The sequence below is a fragment of the Mastigoproctus giganteus genome, chromosome 8 (genome assembly GCF_048544385.1).
Source record: "Mastigoproctus giganteus isolate SK-2022 chromosome 8, ASM4854438v1, whole genome shotgun sequence".
Taxonomy (NCBI): domain Eukaryota; kingdom Metazoa; phylum Arthropoda; class Arachnida; order Uropygi; family Thelyphonidae; genus Mastigoproctus; species Mastigoproctus giganteus.
Window position 1 is genome coordinate 125,676,671 of NC_143582.1, and position 22,756 is coordinate 125,699,426.

Consider the following 22,756-nt stretch of genomic DNA (forward strand, 5'->3'; position numbering starts at 1 on the left):
TTTTGTCGATATCAATCTTCAGTTTCCACATCTCAGCCATTTCCCTAATTTTTCTAGATCTTGTTGAAGTAGCATATCCTGATTACTGTGATCAACTACCCTGCAAACTTATGCTTTCATCAATATCATTAATAAATACAACAAACAACAATGACCCAGCACTGACTCCTGGGGCACTCCGCTAATAACGTCAGTTCAAGAGGAGCAGTGCCCATTCATAACCACTCTGTCTTCTCCCACTCAACCATCCATTTATTCATAGCCCTTAATGCCATATAACTCCAATATGTTCAACAAACCTTTTATGTGTAAGTTATTCGTTCGTTATACTCAGTGAAGTCGTTGGGACTCGAACACATTCCTATTCTCATTTTTGCTTTCCCAGTACTTATGCCACGCCGAAATGACCAAACTGGGCGCCCATGTCGGTTGGGTGCATTGTTTTTAATTTTGTGCTTCATAACTAAGAGCATAAATCTTCCCCCTTCTGTACTGTTTATTCTTTCACCCAAGACGAATAACAACTCTTCACTGATTAGACTTCATCTGTATAACTTCGCCCAACCATACACAGTGCTATGGTTTGCCCGGGGTCTCACACACAATAAACAAAAAAATAATACAGTAATAATATAAATGTCCTTTCTGTACATGTTGTAGTCCTCATATTCAGTTCTGCATCCTTTATGGCTGAGTGACGCCCTGTGGCCGATATCCTCACGATGTCTGCATTTAATAACTACCAGTACCTCATAAAATTTATTTACTATGCTTCTACATTAGTTCACGCAAGTATACATGCAGCTGTTTTCACTCTTAGTAAACAGTCCATATTTTGCTTGTTTCATGAGGTTTTATAAACCCCAACATCTTGCTTTCTAAGCTGGTACATGTTCCAACAGAAGCAGTGCAAGATTCATGTACACCTCATGGACAGTGCATTGTTAATCTGTGCATCTCCCCCAAGCTATCAGTTTTCCTAGTACTACCTCGATAACATCAGTGAATATTCTTGCACCTCTTCTATTTAAGTGTACCCCACCCCTATAAAAACACTCTCTCCTATTAACAAGCACAGATTACGCTGAGAAAACTTCTAACCCATGAGCCCTGAACAGTCTCTCCAGGGCCGAATTGATTGACAAGGCTCTCAACATATACTTTTTTTATTAAAAAAAAAAAAGTAGGTCACTCCCTTAGAATGTGAGAGGTATATTGATCTCTGGGTTGAGATCATGTATGATTTAGAGAGAGAAAGAGAGGAGCCGTGTGAAGTCATGAGCAGCAAAGAGAAGTGTGTCCGATTTGTTAATTTTGTAAATAGAGTGTATAGTAAATATTATGTTGCTTAATTGTATAAAATGTATAGTATTTATAGTTTATATGTGTAAATAGATTCCATGTTGGGATTTTGTTTTATTTATATGATGTTTAGAGAACTGATGAGTTATAAAACTTTGTAATTATAGTTATGGTCGTGTTGTGTTGGCTAAGATAGTATAGTTCCGCTTCCTCAGTACATGTTGCACTACGTCAGACGATGGCATGGGGTAAGTTAATTAAAATTTTCATGATAGGAAAAATAATGGAGGTATTAGGAGTGGATAGGCATTTTTCCAGAACCCCCCCCCCCCTGTTTTTTTTTTCTGGAGCAGCTCTCTGGATGAGCTGGTCACGTTCTACTACCCGAGTACGTCACAACTATAAATATGTTCGTATGCCTTCGAAAAGAGAGGAGTACGATTGTAAATGCAAAATGCCGCAATCAGTACGGTTTGATAATAAGATTCCCCATAAGCAATTAGTCTGTGTGGTATTTCAAGGGTATTGAAGATCCCTATTTCGATGATTAGTGATGTGATCTGGGTTCTGACGTAGCCCAGTGTTCAGGACGCGTGCATAGCACGTCCTGAATGCTATGCGTTCAGGACGAGTGCATAGCACGCGTTCCTTGAGTGGATATGGCCTTAGCTGCCAATGCGCCATTAAAAACCAAACCAAACCTTGAGTGGACTGGGGTTCAAGCCCGTGACTACTAACTTGGTTGTAGTGCCGGAGTATAAACAGAAGAAAAAAAAAAAAAATCTGCAAGATTTTTTTTTCATTTCGAGACTACACCCCATAACGACTTCTGAACAAGTAGCTAACGCCCTCCTTCAAGACCTCAACATCAGTATAGAAGTCACTAAGCTACCAAGAGTAATAACTACGCTTCATTCAAGTTATCCTGTGAAGCAACATCGGTCGAAGCCATCAGTAACCCCTCGTCCTGGCCAATCGGTGTGATTGTCCGACGGTTCTATCCAAGCCATTAGGAGGAACATCACGGAGCCCGCACCAGACGCTCTGGTGGATGGAAACTGACTCAGGCTCAACAGTGGTCGTGCATTTTATGCCACACGGAGAACAAGATAGTCGGTTCTACCATCCCAGCAGACAATGTTTCCATTTCATTCCATAGCGCAAATTCTCCGACATGCTATGCTGGCTGATCCCAATGAGATAGCCATAACCTCATGTCGTTCTTCCTTTCTCGAGGCCCAAAAATTTAATTCAAGTGCCTCGCTCTGATACTTTAATGTAACAATGTTAGGAGCTTACGAAATAAAACAGAGACTACTGAGCAAATCCTGCTAGCAGGAGAGATCGAAAGCCGCCGTAGCCTAGTGGTCAGGCGCGCGTGTGCATAAGTACACGTGCCTTGAGTGACCGGGGTTCAAACCCGTGACTGCTGAATACGGTGCTGTTTCTTGTATTCTGTCTATCTTGTGAACTCCTCTGACCGTTTGGTCGTCCCGGAGTATAAACAGAAAATTTATTATTTATTTATCTTAGCTATATCCGAAACGTAGCATGAGCAACAGAACATAGTGATACATACATCAGCAGGCTATGGGGTGGAGTCTACTTCCAGGAATAGCAGAAGGAGAGGTGGTTTTGCTATGTTCTTCAAATAGGTCAATGCCTTCAAACTGATCAACACTAAATCTGTTGACTCACCGAATTTTGTGGCATTAATCATCACACTGCTCAGAAACGCATGAATAGTCAATATCTGCCTAATGTATATCATCCGCCCCTACCCCGTACTATTGATATCATTATTGTGGCGGTCAACTGGGCTATAAACCGCTTCCACCCCTCAGCTCACCATATTGTCATTGGGAATTTCAGCCTCACCCCGCAACCCACAAGAAGGTTCTTGTTGACTACCTGAAGTCAGCAAATATACAGCTAATCAATCATCGCCCTATTAGAGAAAACCATCTTGACTTGCTGTTTTCCTCCTTAACATGTATAATTGAACAACCACCTGAGACGCATTACAAATCGGATCACCAGCCTTATCTGTGCAAAACTAATTATACCTACTTTGGGACGGACCACTTGCTCCAAACTCCGTCATCCCATACCCCTAAGTTCCTTAACAGCCAAAAATGACTGCAAGCAGCCCCAATTACACCTTGGCACGGCCCTGAAACGTGTGGCGTATCGCTTGCTGTAACTCTATTAGCTGGCTGGGTAAACACTATTGCACAATATGCCGCATCAAAGAAGATAAGGACCTTATCTCACTCCAAAGCCTGGTGGAATCCAGAAGTACACGTGGCATTTCTATTAAAGCAGCAGCTGCACCAGATTTAGAAAAGTACCCAACAGGTTTCGACAGTATATCTTATTCAAGAGCAAGATCGCATTTACTAGAGAGAAATCAAGAGGAATAACAGCATATCTGGGCTCCCAACTTCAAAAAGGGAAAATCCCATAGCTTCCCTAGTCAGCTAGACCCAGCTCAATGGCTAGATCATATCACCAGATTCAATACGCCCGCAGAAAATTTGTAATTTGTGTTATCGCTTATCCTAGTTGCCTCCTGAGTTTACGCTCATATGCAACTAGTTCTCAGCTGCGAGTGTATCTTTAACCCATTCAAGATTAGTATGTAGTCGTATTAATACAACTCAAATAACTATTAAGACAGAACGACCTTTACCCTCGCTATGGGGGCGGCATCTCCATCTCCACCACGAGGAGGTATGTCGCCCTATCTAGCAAAAACATCGACCCCAAAAGGCGTCTTTAACAAATTTGATCAAATTTGTCAAAATGATCTTTATTCAGACAAAGCTCCGCCAGAGTAGTGAGAGTGAGCGCCCCTCGCTCGGAGGTCTGAGTAATTAGGACAGTTTAGCATGATGTGAAGGCCAGTCTCTGGCTCTCCACAAGAGCACAGATCGGAGGTTGCCAGTCCCAGCTGTAACAACCTTGACTTCAAGCCATGTCTGGTCAGGAGACAGCCAAACCAAGGCCTTCGCCGGCTGACGGTTAGAAAGGAGAGTATAAAACGTACAGTTGCCGCCCTTTTTCATGATAAAAGCGTACAGTTGCCGCCCTTTATTAGTTCCGCCAAATGACCTCAAGCTCATCATTTATCCTCCTCTGCTCAGATGTTATATTCAAGACCTCATCCGCCGGCGCTACCGGACGCCAAACGCCAGTCAGGAAACTCCCCCTCTTCAGGCAGTATAGGCTTTTGCCTCAAATAGGCTTTTGCCACCAACAAGTTTGCTGGGATTTTTCCGGCCAATACGGTAGCATCAGTAGATACCGCCCTGCGCGCACAGGTAATGCCAAGAAAAGCAGACTGATGTACAGAGAAGAAGAATCTGCCGGACATGAGAGTTTTCCACTGTATGCCACAGGACAGCCAAACCCTCTTTTGGGTCCGACCATGAATCACAACAGGACATTATTATTATCCGTTTATTAACCACAAGAAACTATGGGTTACCCCGGGACGGCAGTGTGCCAGGACGGTGAGAGATTTACATACTGAGGTGTGAGGAACCACATGTACAATGTACAAGAGCACATGCGTGCTCGACCCGAGATATTTACATAATTGAACTTACATACATTCCATCACCATCTCTACACACCAGCTGATAGCAGCGACTGCAACTGTTGGGGCCGACAAAGTGCCACAATTCATGATAAAATGCCTCAACCCGTTCCTCCTCCACCCGCTCAGGTCCATCTTCAACGGACTTCGGACCACAAGAATCTTTCCTAAAGCTTGGAACAGGTATCTTGTCAGACCACATCCAAAAATTTGAAACCCCACTACTTAAGAACTTTCGGCCGATATCTAACCCCTCAACGCTCTTAAATATCCTGGAAAAAATTATCCTTCGTCTTAATGAATCACATCCTTGGAGGTAGGCCGCCACAGATCGACTACGCCATTCGAAACTGGCCCACAGTGACGAACTCCCTTGTAACCACAACAAATATTATATTTGAACGGCACGAGGAACTTGCCATCACGTACCTAGGTCCTGAAGCTGGCTTTGACGCCATCAACGTATCGGCACTTCTATGCTTACTTGACGCCCACTATCTAATCCAAGGTAATATCCTCTTGTTCATCCCTCCTCCATGACAGGGTATTAGAGATTAATGCCCATGGACAATGGCACAAAAAGGCGATATCTGCTGGTGTTCCACAGGTTTTGACGGAACGTGAAGGAGATTCCCGCTAAAAATTTTAGGCCTGGAACATACTTCGACGTTGTCTCAGACCCTCAGTGAGACGATTAGAACAGACTTAAGCACCAGAATAGCATGCAAGACGCTGAAAGATATGGTTTACTACTAATCACCCTGAGTAATAATCCTGTCTAGCTTTTTGTAGGACCCCCACTACTTGGACTGTAGATCAATGGAAGCTGTCCTTCGGAGTGACAACGTATCCCCAGGGGCTCACATCTGGTGAGTATGGGCTTGGCACACTCAAGGTCCTGAGCTGGATATCATCATTCTTCTCCTTCTACTTTTGACTCTCTCTCATACGGTAACTCGGGAACAACATTCCTATCAGTATGATAGTCGTTGCTGTGCATTAGCGATGCTTGGAGAAAGCTACCTGCTGGACTGTGTTCCTGACAATGAAGTTTGGCCAAGGCAGCGTGATAACCTGGGATGAATGCTGAGGTCCGTCTAGATGTCCTGAACAGTAATGCGTTACCTACATTGTGGCAGAACGTCAGGAAAACATATACCTGTATCAGCAGGACAACGGTTCAGGTCGTACTATTCGCGTTGTGACAGACTGGTTTGAGGATGTGAGCGTTGAAAAGTTGGATTGGCCAAACCAGAGCCTTGATCTTAGCCCTATGGAGAGCCTGTGAGATGAATTGGATCGTTGGGTGCATGTGAGAAGATACTGCCGAAAAATCAGAGCTGAACTGGTGACCGTTTTGAAAGCGAATGGCGGAAAAATATCGGAGGTCACGGTTATTTTTATATATGCAGGTGTCCGCTTATTACTGGTTGGGCGGTATATATTCAATGCGATTGAAAGAAGCCAACAATGTATAGGAATCTTCTTCATTCGGTAGTGTTCTGCAAATAATGTAGCCAAGAAGCCCTTCAAATTTGATAATCTACTTTAAGGTTATATAAACATATTACTTTGAGTATCCTTTTTTCTTGTTTGTTTTTCATTAAATCTGATACTAACAGAGAGCATATTGCCTCTTGCGTGTTGCTTTTCATGGTTTCGCCACTTCTCACATGTTTGTCATTCTTCTGGGTTCGAACCTGCCAGAGACTTGAATGGAGTTTGTGTTTAGCCGATGTCATTCGGATTGAACGGATACTTTCTGCAGTTCCCGCACAGCATACTAATCGGCAAGGGTAGACACACGCACTTGTCCCACACAATGTGCGATAAACCGTATGAATGGGCTCACTTTGACGAAATTAGTTTATGAGCCATAATATTCCCAAACCAACCAGCCATTTTGCTTGATACTATACAGAGCCGATTAATAACAACGGATAATATATAATATTTGATCAACAGCCTTCGAGCGAACAGAAGAGGAGTCTTTTTCCCTTCAGACGGTTTTTCATATTTTCAACCTGCCCACCACGGGCAGGTTGAAATAATGAGCAATTATTCGCAAATCATAAAATAAATTTTTCCTGTTCTTTATTTTTTTTAAAGTGCAAATTTTCCATAATATTTTTATCCTTGGTTAACAAGAATTTTGAATTGCCTGCCACGGGCTTATACAAGAACTGGAAATTACCGGATTCTTCCTTGATACAGCCTGAACATTAGAGGAGGATGTAGATAGGAGTACTGGTAATTCATATTAAAAGATTGGCTGTTTTGCCATTCAAGGAAGGTTTCGGCTTTAGAAGGAAATAACGTAAACCTGTTCGTAAAGCAGAATATAATGGCCGATTTTGAAACATGACCTCCAGCATGCTATTGCAATTGATGAAACCTGCTAACAAGGTCGTTCTGTTGCGTTGAAACTCTCTGGACGAAGTACCACCACGATAACGAGTATTTACTTAGTTTTCATTCTGCTGAAATGTATTCAAAATTATATGACCTCCCAGAGCGAAGATTAGTGCCGCTGGCAACGACCTCTATAATGCAAAACGATTCACGGTGAAGCGTAACGAAATAGCGCAAAACAGGCTATAGTTGACTGGTGAACGTCGGATGAAATACAAGTACACGCATTTAAGGTGTCTGTGGTTCGAGATCACGTGACTGAAAAATACGTTTAATGAGATTCTTTTCAAAATGACTAACTGCAAAAGGCTTCTGATCTGTGGAGTGTAAATAGAATATTTTTAGGCGCGTTCGCATATACATAAGCGCCTATTGTTTTCACTATAGGGGCTCACATCTGGTGAGTATGGGCTTGGCACACCCAGGGTCCTGAGCCGGATATCATCATTCTTCTCTTTCTTGGTGATTTCCTTCTACCCTCTTAGGCCAAAAAAAAAAAAAATTTGAGAAGGTAACTCATTTCTGACAAATTCAAACAAACAAATTTCTGAGTTACCTTCTCAGAATTTTTTTTCTCAGGGTAACTCAGAAATTTGTTTTAGCTGGGGCAGCATAAGCCTCGGGCTTTGTTTTCTTTTTTTTTTTTTTTATGTGAACCCCAAACACGAGAGGTATTAGAACCTATAGTACTTAGTACCGTGCTTGGGTTGGAGGTTAAGAAGACGAAAGAAGATATTTGTTGACATTGGACTTGAACTTCTGTAGATTGTAATTTTCAGGAAATACGTATGAAGGAAGGTTGTTCCAGAAAACAGCAGTTTAATGAATAAATGAGGAAGATGAAAAGTTGGTTCTGTGGGTTTGAAGTTGGACAGTAAATGGATGTTGGCTGGTGGCGGCACGAGAGAAAGAGAGAGCGGGAATTATAGAAGCCAATTCAGAAGAACAGTGCCCATGGAAGTATCTGTAGAAGAGGCATGCAGCAGAAACAGTGCGTCTATGAGACAGCGAGTGGAGAGACTCTGTTAGAGATGAATCATTAATTAACCTAACTGCCCTCTTCTGAATGGAATCAAGAAGCCTGAGAGAGGTTTTGGGGGCACCACCCCAAATGTGGGAACAATATTCCATGGCAGGGCGGATTTGCGATTTATACAGAGTGAGCAGCTGTTTGGAAGAAAAGTAACGCCGAGAGCGAAAGAGAAAACCAAGTTTTTTAGATGCAGAGGAAGCAATATTTGTAATGTGCTTGTGCCAAGAGAGATTAGAAGTCAGGGTAATCCCCAAAAGAGTTATCTCATTTTGCCTAGAAATTGAAGTGTCACTAAAGATAAGCATAGGAGCAGAAGAATCCTTTTTGCGAGATATAAGACAAGACTGAGTTTTAGAAGGGTTGAAATCAACTAAGTTGTCTTTGCCCCACTGGAGAATTACCTGAAGATCGTCATTTAAGGAATTGGTAGCAGATTTTCGAGAAGTTGAAGCTGATTGAGCAGGACAAGATTTCTCAAAATGGAAAGTGGAATGCAATGTGCTATCATCGGCAAAACTATGAATAGGATTTCCAGTCAATGGAAGAAGGTCATTAATATACAAGAGGAAAAGAGTGGGGGAAAGAACTGAACCTTGGGGGACACCGGTATTAGTGGAGAAGTTAGAAGACAGAGAGCCATCTACCATCACCCTCAGTGAGCGATCAGAGAGAAAACTGGATAACCAATTACTAAAAACAGTTGGCAAACCATAAGATGGAAGCTTGTTTAGAAGACCTTTATGCCAAACACGATCAAAAGCCTTTCAGATGTCAAGAGCAACTACTTGTGTTTCACCGAACCTTTCCATTGAAGTAGTCTATAAATGGGTAACATAAGCCAGGATATCACAAGTGGATCGACACTGACGGAATCCATACTGGTGATCGTTGATCAGAAGGAAGGTTTCTAGGTAATTTAAGAGTTGGCGGTTAATTGATTTCTCCATTACTTTAGAAAGAATAGAAGTAATTGCAATGGGACGATAATTGGATGGGAGGGATTTGTCACCCTTTTTAGGAACTGGCTGAATATGAGCAAATTTCCAAGCAGAAGGAAAAACACCTTTGGAATAAGAAAGTGAAAAAAGGCGGCAAAGAATAGGAGTAAGTTCAGGAGCACAGATTTTGAGAACAAGTGGAGAAATACCATCAGAACCTGGAGCTTTCTTAGCATCAAGATTCATCAAAATCCTTCTGATATCCTTTTGACGGAAGACCACAGGAGGCATTGAATGGACCGTGTTGGGAATGGTGGGAGGTGTTTTACCAAGTTCATTAATACGTGAGCTGGAAGAAAAATGGGATGCCAGCAGGTCAGCTTTATCCTTGGCTGAAGTGACAACAGAACCATCTGGTTTGGACAGAGGTGGAAGCAGAGATGGGCAAAAGTTGCGGCCAATAGCTTTGGCAAGAGACCAGAATGCTCGGCTACCATTAGGGCATGAAGCAAGTTTTCTACTCTTAGCCTGTTCAAACTCTAGTTTCGACTGATTAATAACTGCTTTACAATTGTTGTGAGCTTTGGCGTAGGCAGAAAATGAAACTGAAGAATTAGAAACAAGCCAATTACGATATGCAACATTCTTCTCTTGGACAGCCTTAGCACATTTATTGGAAAACCAAGGTTTAGATAAAGGACGAGATTTTAAAGTGGAGTGTGGGATAAAGGATTCCATTCCTGCAAGAATAATTTCACTGACACGATCTGAGCAAACGTTGACATCAGAAGTTTTGAAACAGTAATCCGACCAAGGAAAAGAAGTCTCGCAGGTCATCCCATTTTGCATTCTTGTAATGCCAAACAACACGAGGTTGGGAATAGCCATGAGATAAAGGTTCCATTGGAGAAGAGACAATCACCAAGTTGTGATCTGAAGTGCCTAAAGGACCTCTCACTTCGACCGTGTACTTAATAGGGTTGTTTGTGAGAAAAAGATCAAGCGGATTGTCCGGTATTCTTGTAGGTAAATGAACAATCTGTGCTAGGTCATTAGTAATTGCAAAAGCCTCAGCATCTCGACCTGCTGGGTCTGTGTGACTAGAAAACGGAAGCCAGCTGGAGTTGTGAACATTAAAATCACCAAGGAAAATTACCTCACTGTTAGGAAAGTTGGGCTGGAGAAAGTCAAGTGGCAACGAGAGGAAGTCAAAGAGCTCCAAGTGATTAGTGGAGTTGGGAGAACGGTAGAGACAACAGATGAATTTGACACAATGAGGTAGAGAGATTTTAAGCCAGAGAAGATCAAAGAGAGGAGATTCCAAATTGCTAAGAGTCTGACAGGGAATATCAGAATGGACATATGCACAAGTACCACCTTTGAGGCGAATGGAATCATACAGCGAATAATTTGGGTATCTGAGATGAGCAGTAGTTGAATCAACCGATAACTGAGATTCTGTCAGAAAAAGTACATGTGGTTTGGCAGACTGCAAGTGGAAATGGACATCGTTGAGATTAGAATTGAGATCACGTATATTTGTGAAATGAATTAGGAAGTCCTTGGGAGGTTTAGATCTTTTCGCAGATAAGCTTGTTCTATTAGTTTGACAATTCATGGTGTATTCAATAATAATATATGTCCGTCCGCATGCAAAAATCCCTCCGCAGTGGATAGATTTTTACGAAAGTTTACTTCTTTTAGAAAGATGTGTGGAGCCGTCCGAAATTTCATTAAAAGCACAAATAGAACTTCGGAAATTATTTTTATTTTGTACAGTGGGTTAGGGAGAGAGAGAGAGAGAGAGAGAGACTTAAAATAGTATATAGGAGAAGACAAGTAAACAAGTTCAATTATCAAGTAATGTGCCTCAAACCGTGTTCAAGAACTCTTTATCATAACCTTTTCACATGATGTTTAAGATTGTTAGAAATTTTGAGGGGTTGCAAGGGAGGGATCTGGTTAACTTATTACAAAAGTGTAAAAGAATGTTTTAAAAAATTTCTGAACGGGAGCGCACCTGTTCCAAATTTATCGCAATATTTCTGCTATGGAATTGGGCCAGAAATTTGTCAAATGACTATGGAACATCCTAAAAAAATTTTGTCGATCCATCTTTTCCTTCTCGGATAATGCTCGTACAAACTATTGTACATTTCTGTAGGAAAGAAAAATGTGGATGTGAGTGTCTGCCCAATCGGAATTGATCCAGAAACTTTTACAGCGACTAAAAAACATATGCAGTAAATTTGGTGTCGATCTTGCTTTTCCTTATCGAATAATGCCATATATGAATACAGCTCGAAGTTTTACAAAAAAAAAAAAAAAAAATCGTTATATCTTTCTAAAACATCCAAATATAAAACTTTATTCAAGTCGAATTGTTACATGATGGACAGTTGAAGCCTAAGGGTTCATAGAAAGTAATTAGACCAAAACACATACCGAGTCTTCTTGTACGAAATTAAAATGTCTTCAGTTATGTGACTACACGTGCAGCGTTTTGCATCCACTATGATGAGTCCTCTCTTGTCATCTCATTTCGAAATAGCAAGAAATTTGTACAATTTGAGTTTTTAAAGTTGATTTTATCTGGTGTACAGTTGTGCAAGAGCCTTGAGCTTAGGGAAGGGGAAAAAACAAAACAGTTACATAAAAAATAATGTTACACCACGGCGCAGACTTGTAATGATGCTCCACTGGAGGTTCAGGATTCCGAATTACAAAAATTCTTCAGTATTTTCATTGAGCTCTCTGTCATGCTGGAACCAATACTGGTTGTATGTAGGCCAAGTTGAAAGTCACCGCACTTTAAACCACATTGAAAATGCCCTCATGTACTGAAATGATTGCTGTGCGAACGTACATGACCGTTGTGTGATAGTCGAATAAATGTCTAATTGTGCGCTTTCTTGAGGTTCTGTTTCATACAAAAGCTGCAAGCATCGTTCCATGTGATAGAGCTCTATTTTCCTAACGGCCATCATCAATTGGTGGCGCCATCTATTGGTAAATATATTTATAATTGACTTGTGAAGGTCTTTTTGAAACAGACTCTAATAGAATCCTGTATAATTATAGGATTGCTTACTTTTTGAGTAATAGTTGTTTTTAAAATATAAGAAAATTCAAATACTGATTCGATCTATTTATTGTATGTAAATTATGACTTTTATATTAACGCACTAAAGTGACAAAAATATATTACAGTTTGGATTTCATTATTGATCAAGTTTTTTTTTGAGTTAGGAGTCTTTATGAAAAAAAACTTTTGATCTATAATGAACTCCAAACTGTAAGTGAAACTTTTTTATTTTATCATTTTAGTGCGTTAATTTTTAAAAGCCGATGAGAAGTTCTTATGATGTGTGACATTAAGGGGGAATTAAGTGGAGTGTTTTTTTAATAAAAGGCGAACAGGGAACTACCCTCTCCCGGGCGGGGGTAGCTCCCCGGAAATTTCCTTGAAAATTGAGTACACCCAAAAACGGGTGTATTGAATTTTCAAGGGTGTGTACTGGTCTGTCCACTGTGTGTCCTATGGCCGGTTTTGGTCTTGTGAGGGGAAACCGGAGTACCCGGCGAAAAACCTCACGTCTACGGGCTGAGACCGGCTAACTCAGTACGAAGTGGAGCTCCGAAAAACTTTTGAAGGCTTCTGCCTGGATCCGAACTGCGGTTCTTCCACTTCGCAGGCAGGTACGCTACGCACCTGCCACCGCAGACCGCACGAAAACTACTTTATACCGTACGTTTATAGTGAAGCAGCAGCTTTACACTTGTGTTGTGAAAAGAAGTCTGCTCATCCTTTTAGATCTGTCAAATATGAAAAGGATGTAGTTTTATTTTCAATATTAACTTTTTCGAATATTATATTCAGGCAATTCTTTGTAAGATATATGTGGCTGCCAAGAAAAGAATTTAATTATGCGCTTAAAATTTAACAGCGAGGCCATGCCTCATTTAATTACAAAAGGATTTCTTAAATGGTTATAATTAGATGAAACAAAGGAAAGCGCAGGGTCCTGGTTTGTTAAATTAGACGTTTGGAATTTAATCTTGAAAATATCGCAATGTAGTGACGCCCAGTAAATTCTCCTCTGTTGGTGATTTGACTGTTTTTCTCCCCCCCATAGAAGGGATTGGGGTCTTCATGATGAGAACACATTCTGCGTCCGTATATGGAAGAACACGAAGGTTTAATGCTGATTAGTTAATTAGATCAAACCTAACTAATTTCTGCCCATTGTTATTGTTTTTAGTACCCTTGCGGAATATTATCCTTTTGAAAATGGCCCAAATGTCATGTTCAAGTAAATTCCATTAAACAGTACAGTATATATTTTAAAGTAACCAAAAAGATAATTTTAAGATTATCAATAGCAGCTGCGTTGTTGGGCATTTTCATAGTGAGATAGATTAGTTGATTTTTAGTTTTAATTTTTGGTTGATAGTTTGAATCCGTCCAAAGAGACTTTGTAAGGCAAGGAAGATTTAATTTTCATTTGCCCTTTTGGTGTATAAAGAAGAGCAAGAATTTAGTTTTGTTGGAGCAGTAACGCCATGCTAATATTAAAGATAGTGGCGTAACTAGGGTGAGGCACGTACCATGGGCGCCATTTTTATGGTTAAAAAAAATGCAAAAATTACAATTTTTTATTTGCCCTGGGCGCCATCAACCCTAGTTGCGCCACTAATTAAATAATTCCCGATGGGGGAATTCTTCTAAGGATTGAATGCGCAAAATTTATTTTACAGCTCTTCGTTTTTATATTAAAATAAATAACTTTATTTTTTCACCTGATTTTAAAATGATCATAAATAACAACCTAAAACATGGCTGAATTAATTTTTTTTTTTTTTTTTACCCAAATAAAGACCAATTTCTGTTTATTGTAGCATTTACAGTGGCGTAAAGCAAATAACGTGGACAGTATCCTTACTGATTATACCTTTCCCGAGGTAAGTGCAATGTTTAATGGAAGGAAAATTGGTTTTGTTCTTGCACACAAAACGCATATAACTGAACTCTTAATTTATATTTAAAAGATTTTTTTACTAACTCCCTGGAAGTTGCTATTTCAATTTTTATGTAACCTTTTCTTTCCTCTCCCCAACCCTTAGCTGAGCTCAGGGCACTGTAGCAGCTGAGTTATGCGAATAGTTCATTTTATTAGGACCGTGAGGTATAAAAACTGTTCTTATTTCTGGAGTGAAGTGGACAGAGGATCATGCTGATACACACACACATCGCCTATCCATTTCCTTTCTCTTCTAGATGCTCAATTGGATTGAGATCCAAACATTGGCAAACTATTTTCACACATTTGCCTCAGTGGACTCTTGTCGGTAGGAATGTACACGAACATTACGAGTGAAGCTGGTTAGCAATGAATGCCAGACCGCACGTTCACGGTGCCTCCCTATGGATCAGTGACCAAGTAAAGATGCTCCACCCATTACATTTAATGTAGGTACATAATAGGATGGTTCTCTCTATATATGTACCCTTGTGGAATATTGAAACTTTCAATCTTCAGGTAATGATTTAAAGGTGAAAAGTACTAAGTCGCAAATGAACCGTTTTCAGGATAATGCACATTTTCTGTTAAGATTCGCCACTGACTATGGGAGCACTAGTTTAGCAAAAAGCTGTGAATCCTTTGCTAAGGGGGGGGGGGGTTATTAAACATAAGATAATACATTTTTAACTTTTGGTTTCAGCACCACAGGATGTTTTTTCTAACACCCTTTCCTAAACATCAGGTGTTATGCTTCTGGGCCTGCTCGTACTCCATGTTCTCTAAGGCGTTGATGTACCCTGATGAATGTGCGCCTGCTTTCGGCGGTGAAATGCTTCTTGGTACAAACGTGCAGCCTTGAGTGCACTGCCGTTGGCCTTCCCATACATGAAGTGCATAACCTAAACAAACAAGTCAGTAGTGGATCCAAACTAGAAATGGGTAATATCTCGAAAACGATTCACTTAAGTATCCATGTATACTAGGCTTTTATTGCATATTGTAATCTGTACAGTTCACTTTTGAAACACCCTGTATTTATACAAACTGTGAAATTCGTCTTTCTGTATGCAGCGAACAACTAATACTCAAAGAGGCAGTCATGCCAAAGTTTGATAATTAACTGGTTAATGTACATAAAGACACGTGTTTGGGCACTTTCATGGCATGAATGAATATCAGCCGGGGCTAAAACTTCATACTTCCTGTCAGATTTCGATACTAGTTCTCAAACAACAAGGCATAAAATCGGATAGAGTAATTAGTGTTAGTTTCCCAACCCAGATATTTATTTTCATAGGCCACACAGGCTACGATTCGTACCAGACTTCAGCAGAGAAAAATAACTAAATTTCTTTTTCTATCGTCATCAGTCTTGTACAAGATGTTGGCGGGTAGGTTGCCTGGGAAAGTCAGTGACGATGAGGTTTTGGTGATTTCATCATCTGATGAAACAGTTACGTGCAGATGAAGTTAAATTCAAAGAATATTTTCGAATGAGTACTAACCAGTTTGAGCAACTTTCGTCCCTTATCAAGAATGACATTGAAAAGAAGAAACTGAACTACAGGGAAAGCATTTCAGCAGAGGAACGATTAGCTGTTTGTTTAAGGTAAGAAAACACATATTTTATTTGTGATTTTTGTTTATTGAATCATTGTCCAAAAATAACACATACAGGTTACCATAATTGATGAAAGTAAGTTGCACTGTCAAGGAGTCCTGTTTGAAGTATCTTCTTGCGCCTGATTTTGGGTAGAACGTGTTGTTCTATGACTATAACCAGGGATTTATAAACTGCTCATGGTCCAGGCACTCCGTTTCTGCATTTATAACTGCCGCGGGAGGCACTTAGTGCTTTCACATGCACTTGCAAAGAAGAAGTCAAGCTCTCCTGCCCGCTTTTTAAACTTATTTTTGTCATGAATGAATGTCAGTATCTTGTCAATATTGCCTTCCTTGTCGCCTATCTGAAATTTATTGGAATCTTTCTTGCACTTCCCCTTTCTATGCTGATTGGCATCTCTGATCCTGTTTGTTCTCCTTCCTCCTCATTATCTCCATCTATCTGTCCCCGTTCTGACTGTGATCACCAACGTCGACATTGGATTGAGTTCTGTGAAAGAAAAAATATTCATATGATACTTTGAAAAAGTAGAAGCATATACAAATCTTAAAATTACACTTACTCTCGTGCAGTTAAGACATCAGCTCTTCGTATTTCCAAGATTTCATTTTCCTCGCAGCGTCACCACTTTTTGTCTTTCTCCTTAGCATAGCTTGCCTGTGGGAGTCTTGCAGTTTATTCCATTCATCTTTTAGTTCCTCTACTGCAAGAAAAATAGTAATATGTATTATAACACATGGCCTACCTTAATCTGAAAACTTTATAATAGCATGTTATTATAATTATTATTTCAGGTTCTTAGCAACTGGGAATTCGTTCCGATCTTTGGCTTTCGCCTACCGCATGATTAGGCCTACAACCAGTGGAATTGTCGAAGGGGTCTGTGAAGCCCATAGTAATGCCTGAACCGAATGAGGAAATTTGGAGAGCATCGGAAAAAAGTTTCCTCACTGCGTTGCAGCGATCGATGGCAAACACGTTCATATTAAGGAACCTCCACAAAGAGGGTCAGAATTTTTCAATTTCAAAAAATATCACTCTGTTGGCATTGGTTGATGCTAATAAAAGATTCCTTACTGTAGATGTAGAGCAGTATGGGAGAGTTAGTGATGGAAACGTGTTTGCCAACAGTAATATTGCTACGCGTTTAGCAAGGCAAAACATTGGCTTGTCTCCAGATGAAAACTTAGGGGACGAAGCATTTCCCCTTAAAAAATACGGTAGAAAACACTTTTGGCATCCTTGCTAACACTTGGAGGATATATCATCGCCCATTCGAATGCCGTGTCCAGCTTTCTGATGAAGTAATCCTAGCTACTGTTGTTCTCAGCTTAATTCAGAGGTTTTAATCCTACAAATCTGGAGTCAACGTAGAGAAAACTAATTTGATATATCGATATAAATATCTGCTGCGGTCACAATTTGTGCCGACGTCATTTAATTGCAATCCTTTGATTCTCTGTCAAGCACCTGGCCTAATATTTTTAAATGCTTCGTAAAATATGTTCCTGTTCTAAAGTTTAAATTCGCTGCTTTGTTTGGTTGTTTACATTTTACGAAAACGCTTTTAGTATAATTGGATATGCCTGCATGCACAGGTATACGTAAATCTTCCCACTTCTCTCCTATATCGAAAAATGCAATACTTTTAAGCCTAGATGTCTTACAGCACGTAACTCTATCGCATTTCATGTTTAAGCAACACTGGTGCAAGTGGCTGGTTCGGCATATTGTGACAATGATAAGGATTTTTACGATCCAGGCGATTCTTCTGTGATTTTTGAAGGTCAAATGTCTTTCATGGAAGTAATTTGTTTTCACTTAAAATGGACGAGTAAAAGTTCGTTATTTCTGGAAATTCTTACTTGTGGTATGATGCTGATTTTGGGAATATATTTCAATTAAATAAATGCCTTATGAGTGGGATAGTGAGTTAAGTACGCAGAAGAAATCCAATGAAATGAACCTTTAATAGGCTTCAAGTTAATCAACTAGAAATTCAATATTTTTGATTGCAGGTGTATCCATCTGGTGTTAACTTTTCTTCTCATAGTTTATGATAGGGCATTATTAATCGGTTTCCCCGTACACATTATCTCATTTCATATAATTAACAAAAATTTGCATTAATATTTCAAAATTTTAATAAACTCCGATAAAAATATGTTGTTTCCAAGTGACTTGACTTACTCCGCTTTGCTTTGAACCTCTCATGTATCGATGATTTCTGTCAAAAACCCGCATTTTGGAGATTGCTACTCCCGAATACTGTTGTCTAATTTTTTAAATATATTATTATTTGTCCAATACACGTACAATTAAATCAATACAATAAGGTATTTGTGAGTAATAATCAAAAAATTGCTTCAATATTTTCGACAAAAGGAACCTGATCATGAGCAGGATCTACTTGTCCAATATCTCTCAATTTATGTTAACCCCATCACCTAAATCTGCGTTTGAATAAACCTCCTGTGATATTGAAATCAGTTCTCTTTGCTAAACTTGGCATTACACCACGGAAATATATTTTGTCTTCTTTAGGAATTTAAACAGTACAGTACAGCAACTACCCACCAGATGGATACACCTGCAATCAAAAATATTGCATCTTGTGGTTCTACAAGAAGAGATAGGAATCGATTTAGGAGCAGAATTTAAATTTTCAAACAATGTAGGGGAATACAATAGTTCTCTTCAAACTGATTCAGCAAGTTTTTTTGTTCTGAGAGAAATTTCTCCAGCTCTAAAAAATAATAGATCAAGGACAATTACAGCTTGCCTAATGCCATTTAAATCTTGAGAAATCGTTGGATGGATCGCGTCCTCTGAGAAACGAACTCTTTTAATTTTAGATCGAGGCTTTACCCCATCTTATGTCTACTTTATTTACTGCACTATCTCGCCACCGAGTTGCTCAGATCTTCAATGCCTACCTATCCATAAAACCCTTTTCTGGGTAGTGGCAAAGTGCCTCCACAATATTATATCGATGCACCGAGTAATAAACCTAGTTCACTCATAGCTATGGCCACAGTGACTCTGTATAGATTGAGGGTTTTACCCTAGACTTGATTTATAATCTCCAGTACAAATAAGCGAGCACATTTTATCAGTAGTTGCATTTTAAATCTAATTGTTTATGATGGCGACAGATATTTTCAATGTTTGTCACGAAATAGGGGCAACAGAAAAGTCTTCTTTGTTTAATTGAAAGCCAAAGAACCTATTTAAAATCTCTGCAGTAAGCTTTAGGTGAAAATAAAAGAGTAAATACAGTATAATTTTATATCAACGCGATTGACTCAAAAAAAAAAAAACCAACTTTCTAAAATAGATATGCCATTTGGCTAATAAAAAAAAATTCAGTTCTTGTATTTAAAGTGATCTGGTTTGAAAAGAAAGCCGTAGATGTTATTGCTATGAAATTTCAGACCGCGTCATATCAGAATTCGCAAATGCTCCTTTTACAATATTTTTTTTACATTGTAGGTTCTTAAGAAATATTACCCAACTGGAATTCTAGGATATGATAAGGAGGGATTTCCTGTACAAATCGTTTTACCTTCCGTGATGGATATATCAGGTAAAAAAAAAAATGATTCACGTTACAACTTCATTTACTTAGGGAAATCTCAGGTTTCTAAAAAAAAAATCAATACTGCAATAAATTCCACGCGAAAACTATGTGCCTCGTTGCAGGAATTATTTTGTTCCCCTAAACAGCTAGGATGGTCATAATAAATATGTAGTAAGCGCGCAGTATCTCTCAACACCAATATTTATTGATTGTAACTGATTTTAAAAAATCGCAAACTTGTGTAATGAATTTCGTTCTGTTTATCTTCATTTAGTATGCTGAGTACAAATTTAACCTTAGTTTTTGCATAGCATCGATGGTTTGTTACCAGATATAAAAGAAAAGCAAATATGTAATAATACTGTGCTAAAGTTTATTAAGGATGCTTAACGCCGGTACGAAGTAGGGTATAAATCTTTGCTACAAGTAAACAACAACATAAAAAAAAAAAAATCACAATCCCTCCTCGGGTTAATCAAAAAAGATTAATTAAAACTACACATTTGAACATATCTGCCCTTTTGCAGTTACTTGGATATTATCACTCATCCCACCTTAATTATATGTCTTTAGTGGAATCTCACTAATATCGCCCAGGTGAGAGTTGACATTCTGCAACCCGTTGCAGAATGTCAATTTATTTTCAAAATTGTCCATCAGACAATTTTGAAAATAAATTGCATATGCTTTAAGTTGTCACTTTAGGGATCCAGTGCTTCAACAACATGTATCACAGCTCCCAATTTGATAATGGGTGATGGTGGAAGCAAAGGATCAGTTACTGCATTTTGTGTGTGCGCACCAGGCTGTAACTCGATTCTTGCAGAGCATTCCCAGAGGCAGAAAAAGCGAGGGAACTTAGTGAAACCACCAGCAAAGCGGGAAGGAACCCCAGGCATCCCATTTATTCTAGTCATACTTGATGTTCTCTAAGATGTGCGCAATCGATTGGTGTATATTGCTATTATGGATAAAAACAGTGGCATAAGTGACGTCTTTTTCTGTTTGTGGAAATCTTGCGGACGAAAATCAGTACATTCCCCTCTTTTAAGTGAGATATCAGAATTCCTTAGAGTCCTGATATCTCATTTAAAATCAGCAATTCTTGCTGATTGGGGAAATATGGGGCTATTTGAACAAGCATTCATCGTCCACTTTTAAAGAATATTCTCTGGACGGCGGTTAGGAATTGGCCAGTCTTCATTGTGGGGCATTACATTAATAGAGGATGGTAAGTCGGGATCCACTACAGCTTTTCGATCCGCAAACTTTGATGTATTCACCACACGAAAGTAGCAGTCGTCATGGGTTCTTTTCATATTCGAGGCACTCTGATGTTGACCTGCAACAACCACAGCTTGTCATTATCATCCATCCGAATTCTAAAATAAGTTTTATGTGCACTGTAAATCTTGGTGCCATCAACGATGCTATGCTTCACCTGCTTCCGACTTATATAACGTCCACAAACAGAACATAACTTACACCTTCCTTTGTTACTGCAAAAAACTCTTCTCGTATGCACTGATGCAATACATATAAATGTCACAAAAATATTGCCACCATTAGATTCAGCACACAAAATAGATATAAGAACGATCAACAAAACTGTTTATTCAGCGCTGTTAACCAACCGATAATATTGACTTTTTTGGCATTTTTTTTTTGCTGAAAATAAACTTAATCTTTTAGGTCTTGTAAAGTCCATCACTCTCCAGGACTCATTGAATCAGTACATAGTGTACTATGAAGAGGCTATATTACTCGCAAAAGAACAGTCTGCTAAGGTAAGATTGCGTAGACAATATATTGTATCTCATTTTGAAATTGGTCACGCTTAAAGTTGTCACCTTAAGGATCCAGTAATTCGGCAACTTGTATCATAGCTCCTAATTTGATATTGGAAGCAAAGGATCATTTATCCCGTTGTGTGCGCCAGGCTGTAACTGGATTCTGGCAGAACGTTCTCTTCATTTGCTGATTTACTTCCCTGTTGTACCACAGGTGCAGAGAAAGCAATCATTAGGCATTATTAATTAAATTACTTGTATGTTAAAATGAGTGGTATATGAGACAACATTAATTCAAGTCACAAAGGAGGTTGAACAAAGACGTCTTTACTTCTATTAACAGTAGAAGGAAGGGAGTTGAATCACATTGGTCAACTTGATGTCAGTGATGATCCTGCTCAGGTTGCTGAAACACTGAATAGGTATTTTACATCTACAATATGCACGCACGAGGAGTTCTTTAGGGAGTGGAATGGCAGAAAATTGGGCGAAGGTAAAGAAAGCCTGCACCAGAAGCACTTTGCCGTAACGGCATTTGCATTGTTGCTCGCTCAGTAAACATACAGTGGGTGTTATCGGTCTGGAGTAGAAGTTGAAACCCTCCCGAAGTGGAGGGGGTAACCTGACTTTTTTTCTTTAGAATCACTGGTGGACTAAGGCGCCTCCGTAGCCAGGTGGGAAGGAGCAGCAGTGCGTAGCACACCCTTCTTGATTAGACCGGGGTTCGAGCCCGTCACCACCAAATACGGAACATGCGGAAAGGTCAAGGAATGACCACCGCACCGGAGCAATATGGCCTTAGTTGCTAATGCTCCTAAAAAAAACCAAATAACAACAACAACAACAACTGGTGGACTAGTGGATAAATTGTTTATTAAGAAAAAAAAAGCAAAGGAAGCCACACGAGAAGCACGGCAAACTTCGAAAAAATTTACCGGTGAAACTACGTTACGAACATTTTGTACGACGCGGAACTTCCAATATAATTCTAAAGAAAAAAGGTCAGGTTACCCCCCCCCCCTCCACTTCGGCAACACCCACCGTCTGTTTACCGAGTGAGCAACAATACAAATGCCGTTCCGGCTTTCTTTACCTTAGCCGAAAATTGTTGAAGTTAAACATAGAAAGAGCACCTGGGGTGAATGGTATCAAAGGAGGTAAGCAAACTCTTAGCCATACTTATGAGAGCATCCTTGGAAGGTCTTCCCGAACTGATGTGCGAATGTATCCCAATTCACAAAGGGTGACATGAGTAATTATAGACCCATTAGCTTCTTCTGTAATTTCTTTAACCATTGTTTCACTGGTTAAAGAAGTAATGCAGTCACAGCATGGATTTGTTACGGGGCGATCTTGTCTGACCAATCTGATTAGATACTGTGATGCAAAAAAAAAATTCTGATATCCATATACTGTACTTCGATTTCAGGAAAGCTTTTGATACTGTTGTAC

General features: G+C 39.6%; 2 protein-coding genes across 3 annotated transcripts in view; both read left to right on the forward strand.

The window, feature by feature from the left end:
• The window catches only part of LOC150081804 (SEC14-like protein 2), a 97,060-nt gene that overhangs the window by 55,318 nt on the left and 18,986 nt on the right, over nucleotides 1–22,756 (forward strand). For both annotated transcript variants that reach the window (XM_090379693.1, XM_090379694.1), the window contains 3 exons: nucleotides 14,186–14,248; nucleotides 19,427–19,520; nucleotides 21,207–21,301. In XM_090379693.1, the coding sequence (XP_090235819.1) occupies nucleotides 14,186–14,248; nucleotides 19,427–19,520; nucleotides 21,207–21,301 (252 nt within the window). The remainder of the gene's footprint in view (nucleotides 1–14,185; nucleotides 14,249–19,426; nucleotides 19,521–21,206; nucleotides 21,302–22,756) is intronic.
• Nucleotides 15,756–16,840, forward strand: LOC150081805 (uncharacterized). The gene is made up of 2 exons (XM_090379384.1): nucleotides 15,756–15,919; nucleotides 16,729–16,840. Exons 1-2 carry the CDS (start codon nucleotides 15,756–15,758, stop codon nucleotides 16,838–16,840), a joined length of 276 nt encoding a protein of 91 aa, XP_090235510.1.

What these genes read in the sequence shown, in the direction of transcription:
- LOC150081805 (XM_090379384.1), top strand. Translation starts at nt 15,756, where the DNA reads ATGAAACAGTTACGTGCAGATGAAGTTAAATTCAAAGAATATTTTCGA. An exon ending in CGATTAGCTGTTTGTTTAAG is followed by an intron (nt 15,920 to 16,728) that starts GTAAGAAAACAC and finishes TTATTATTTCAG; the next exon opens with GTTCTTAGCAACTGGGAATT.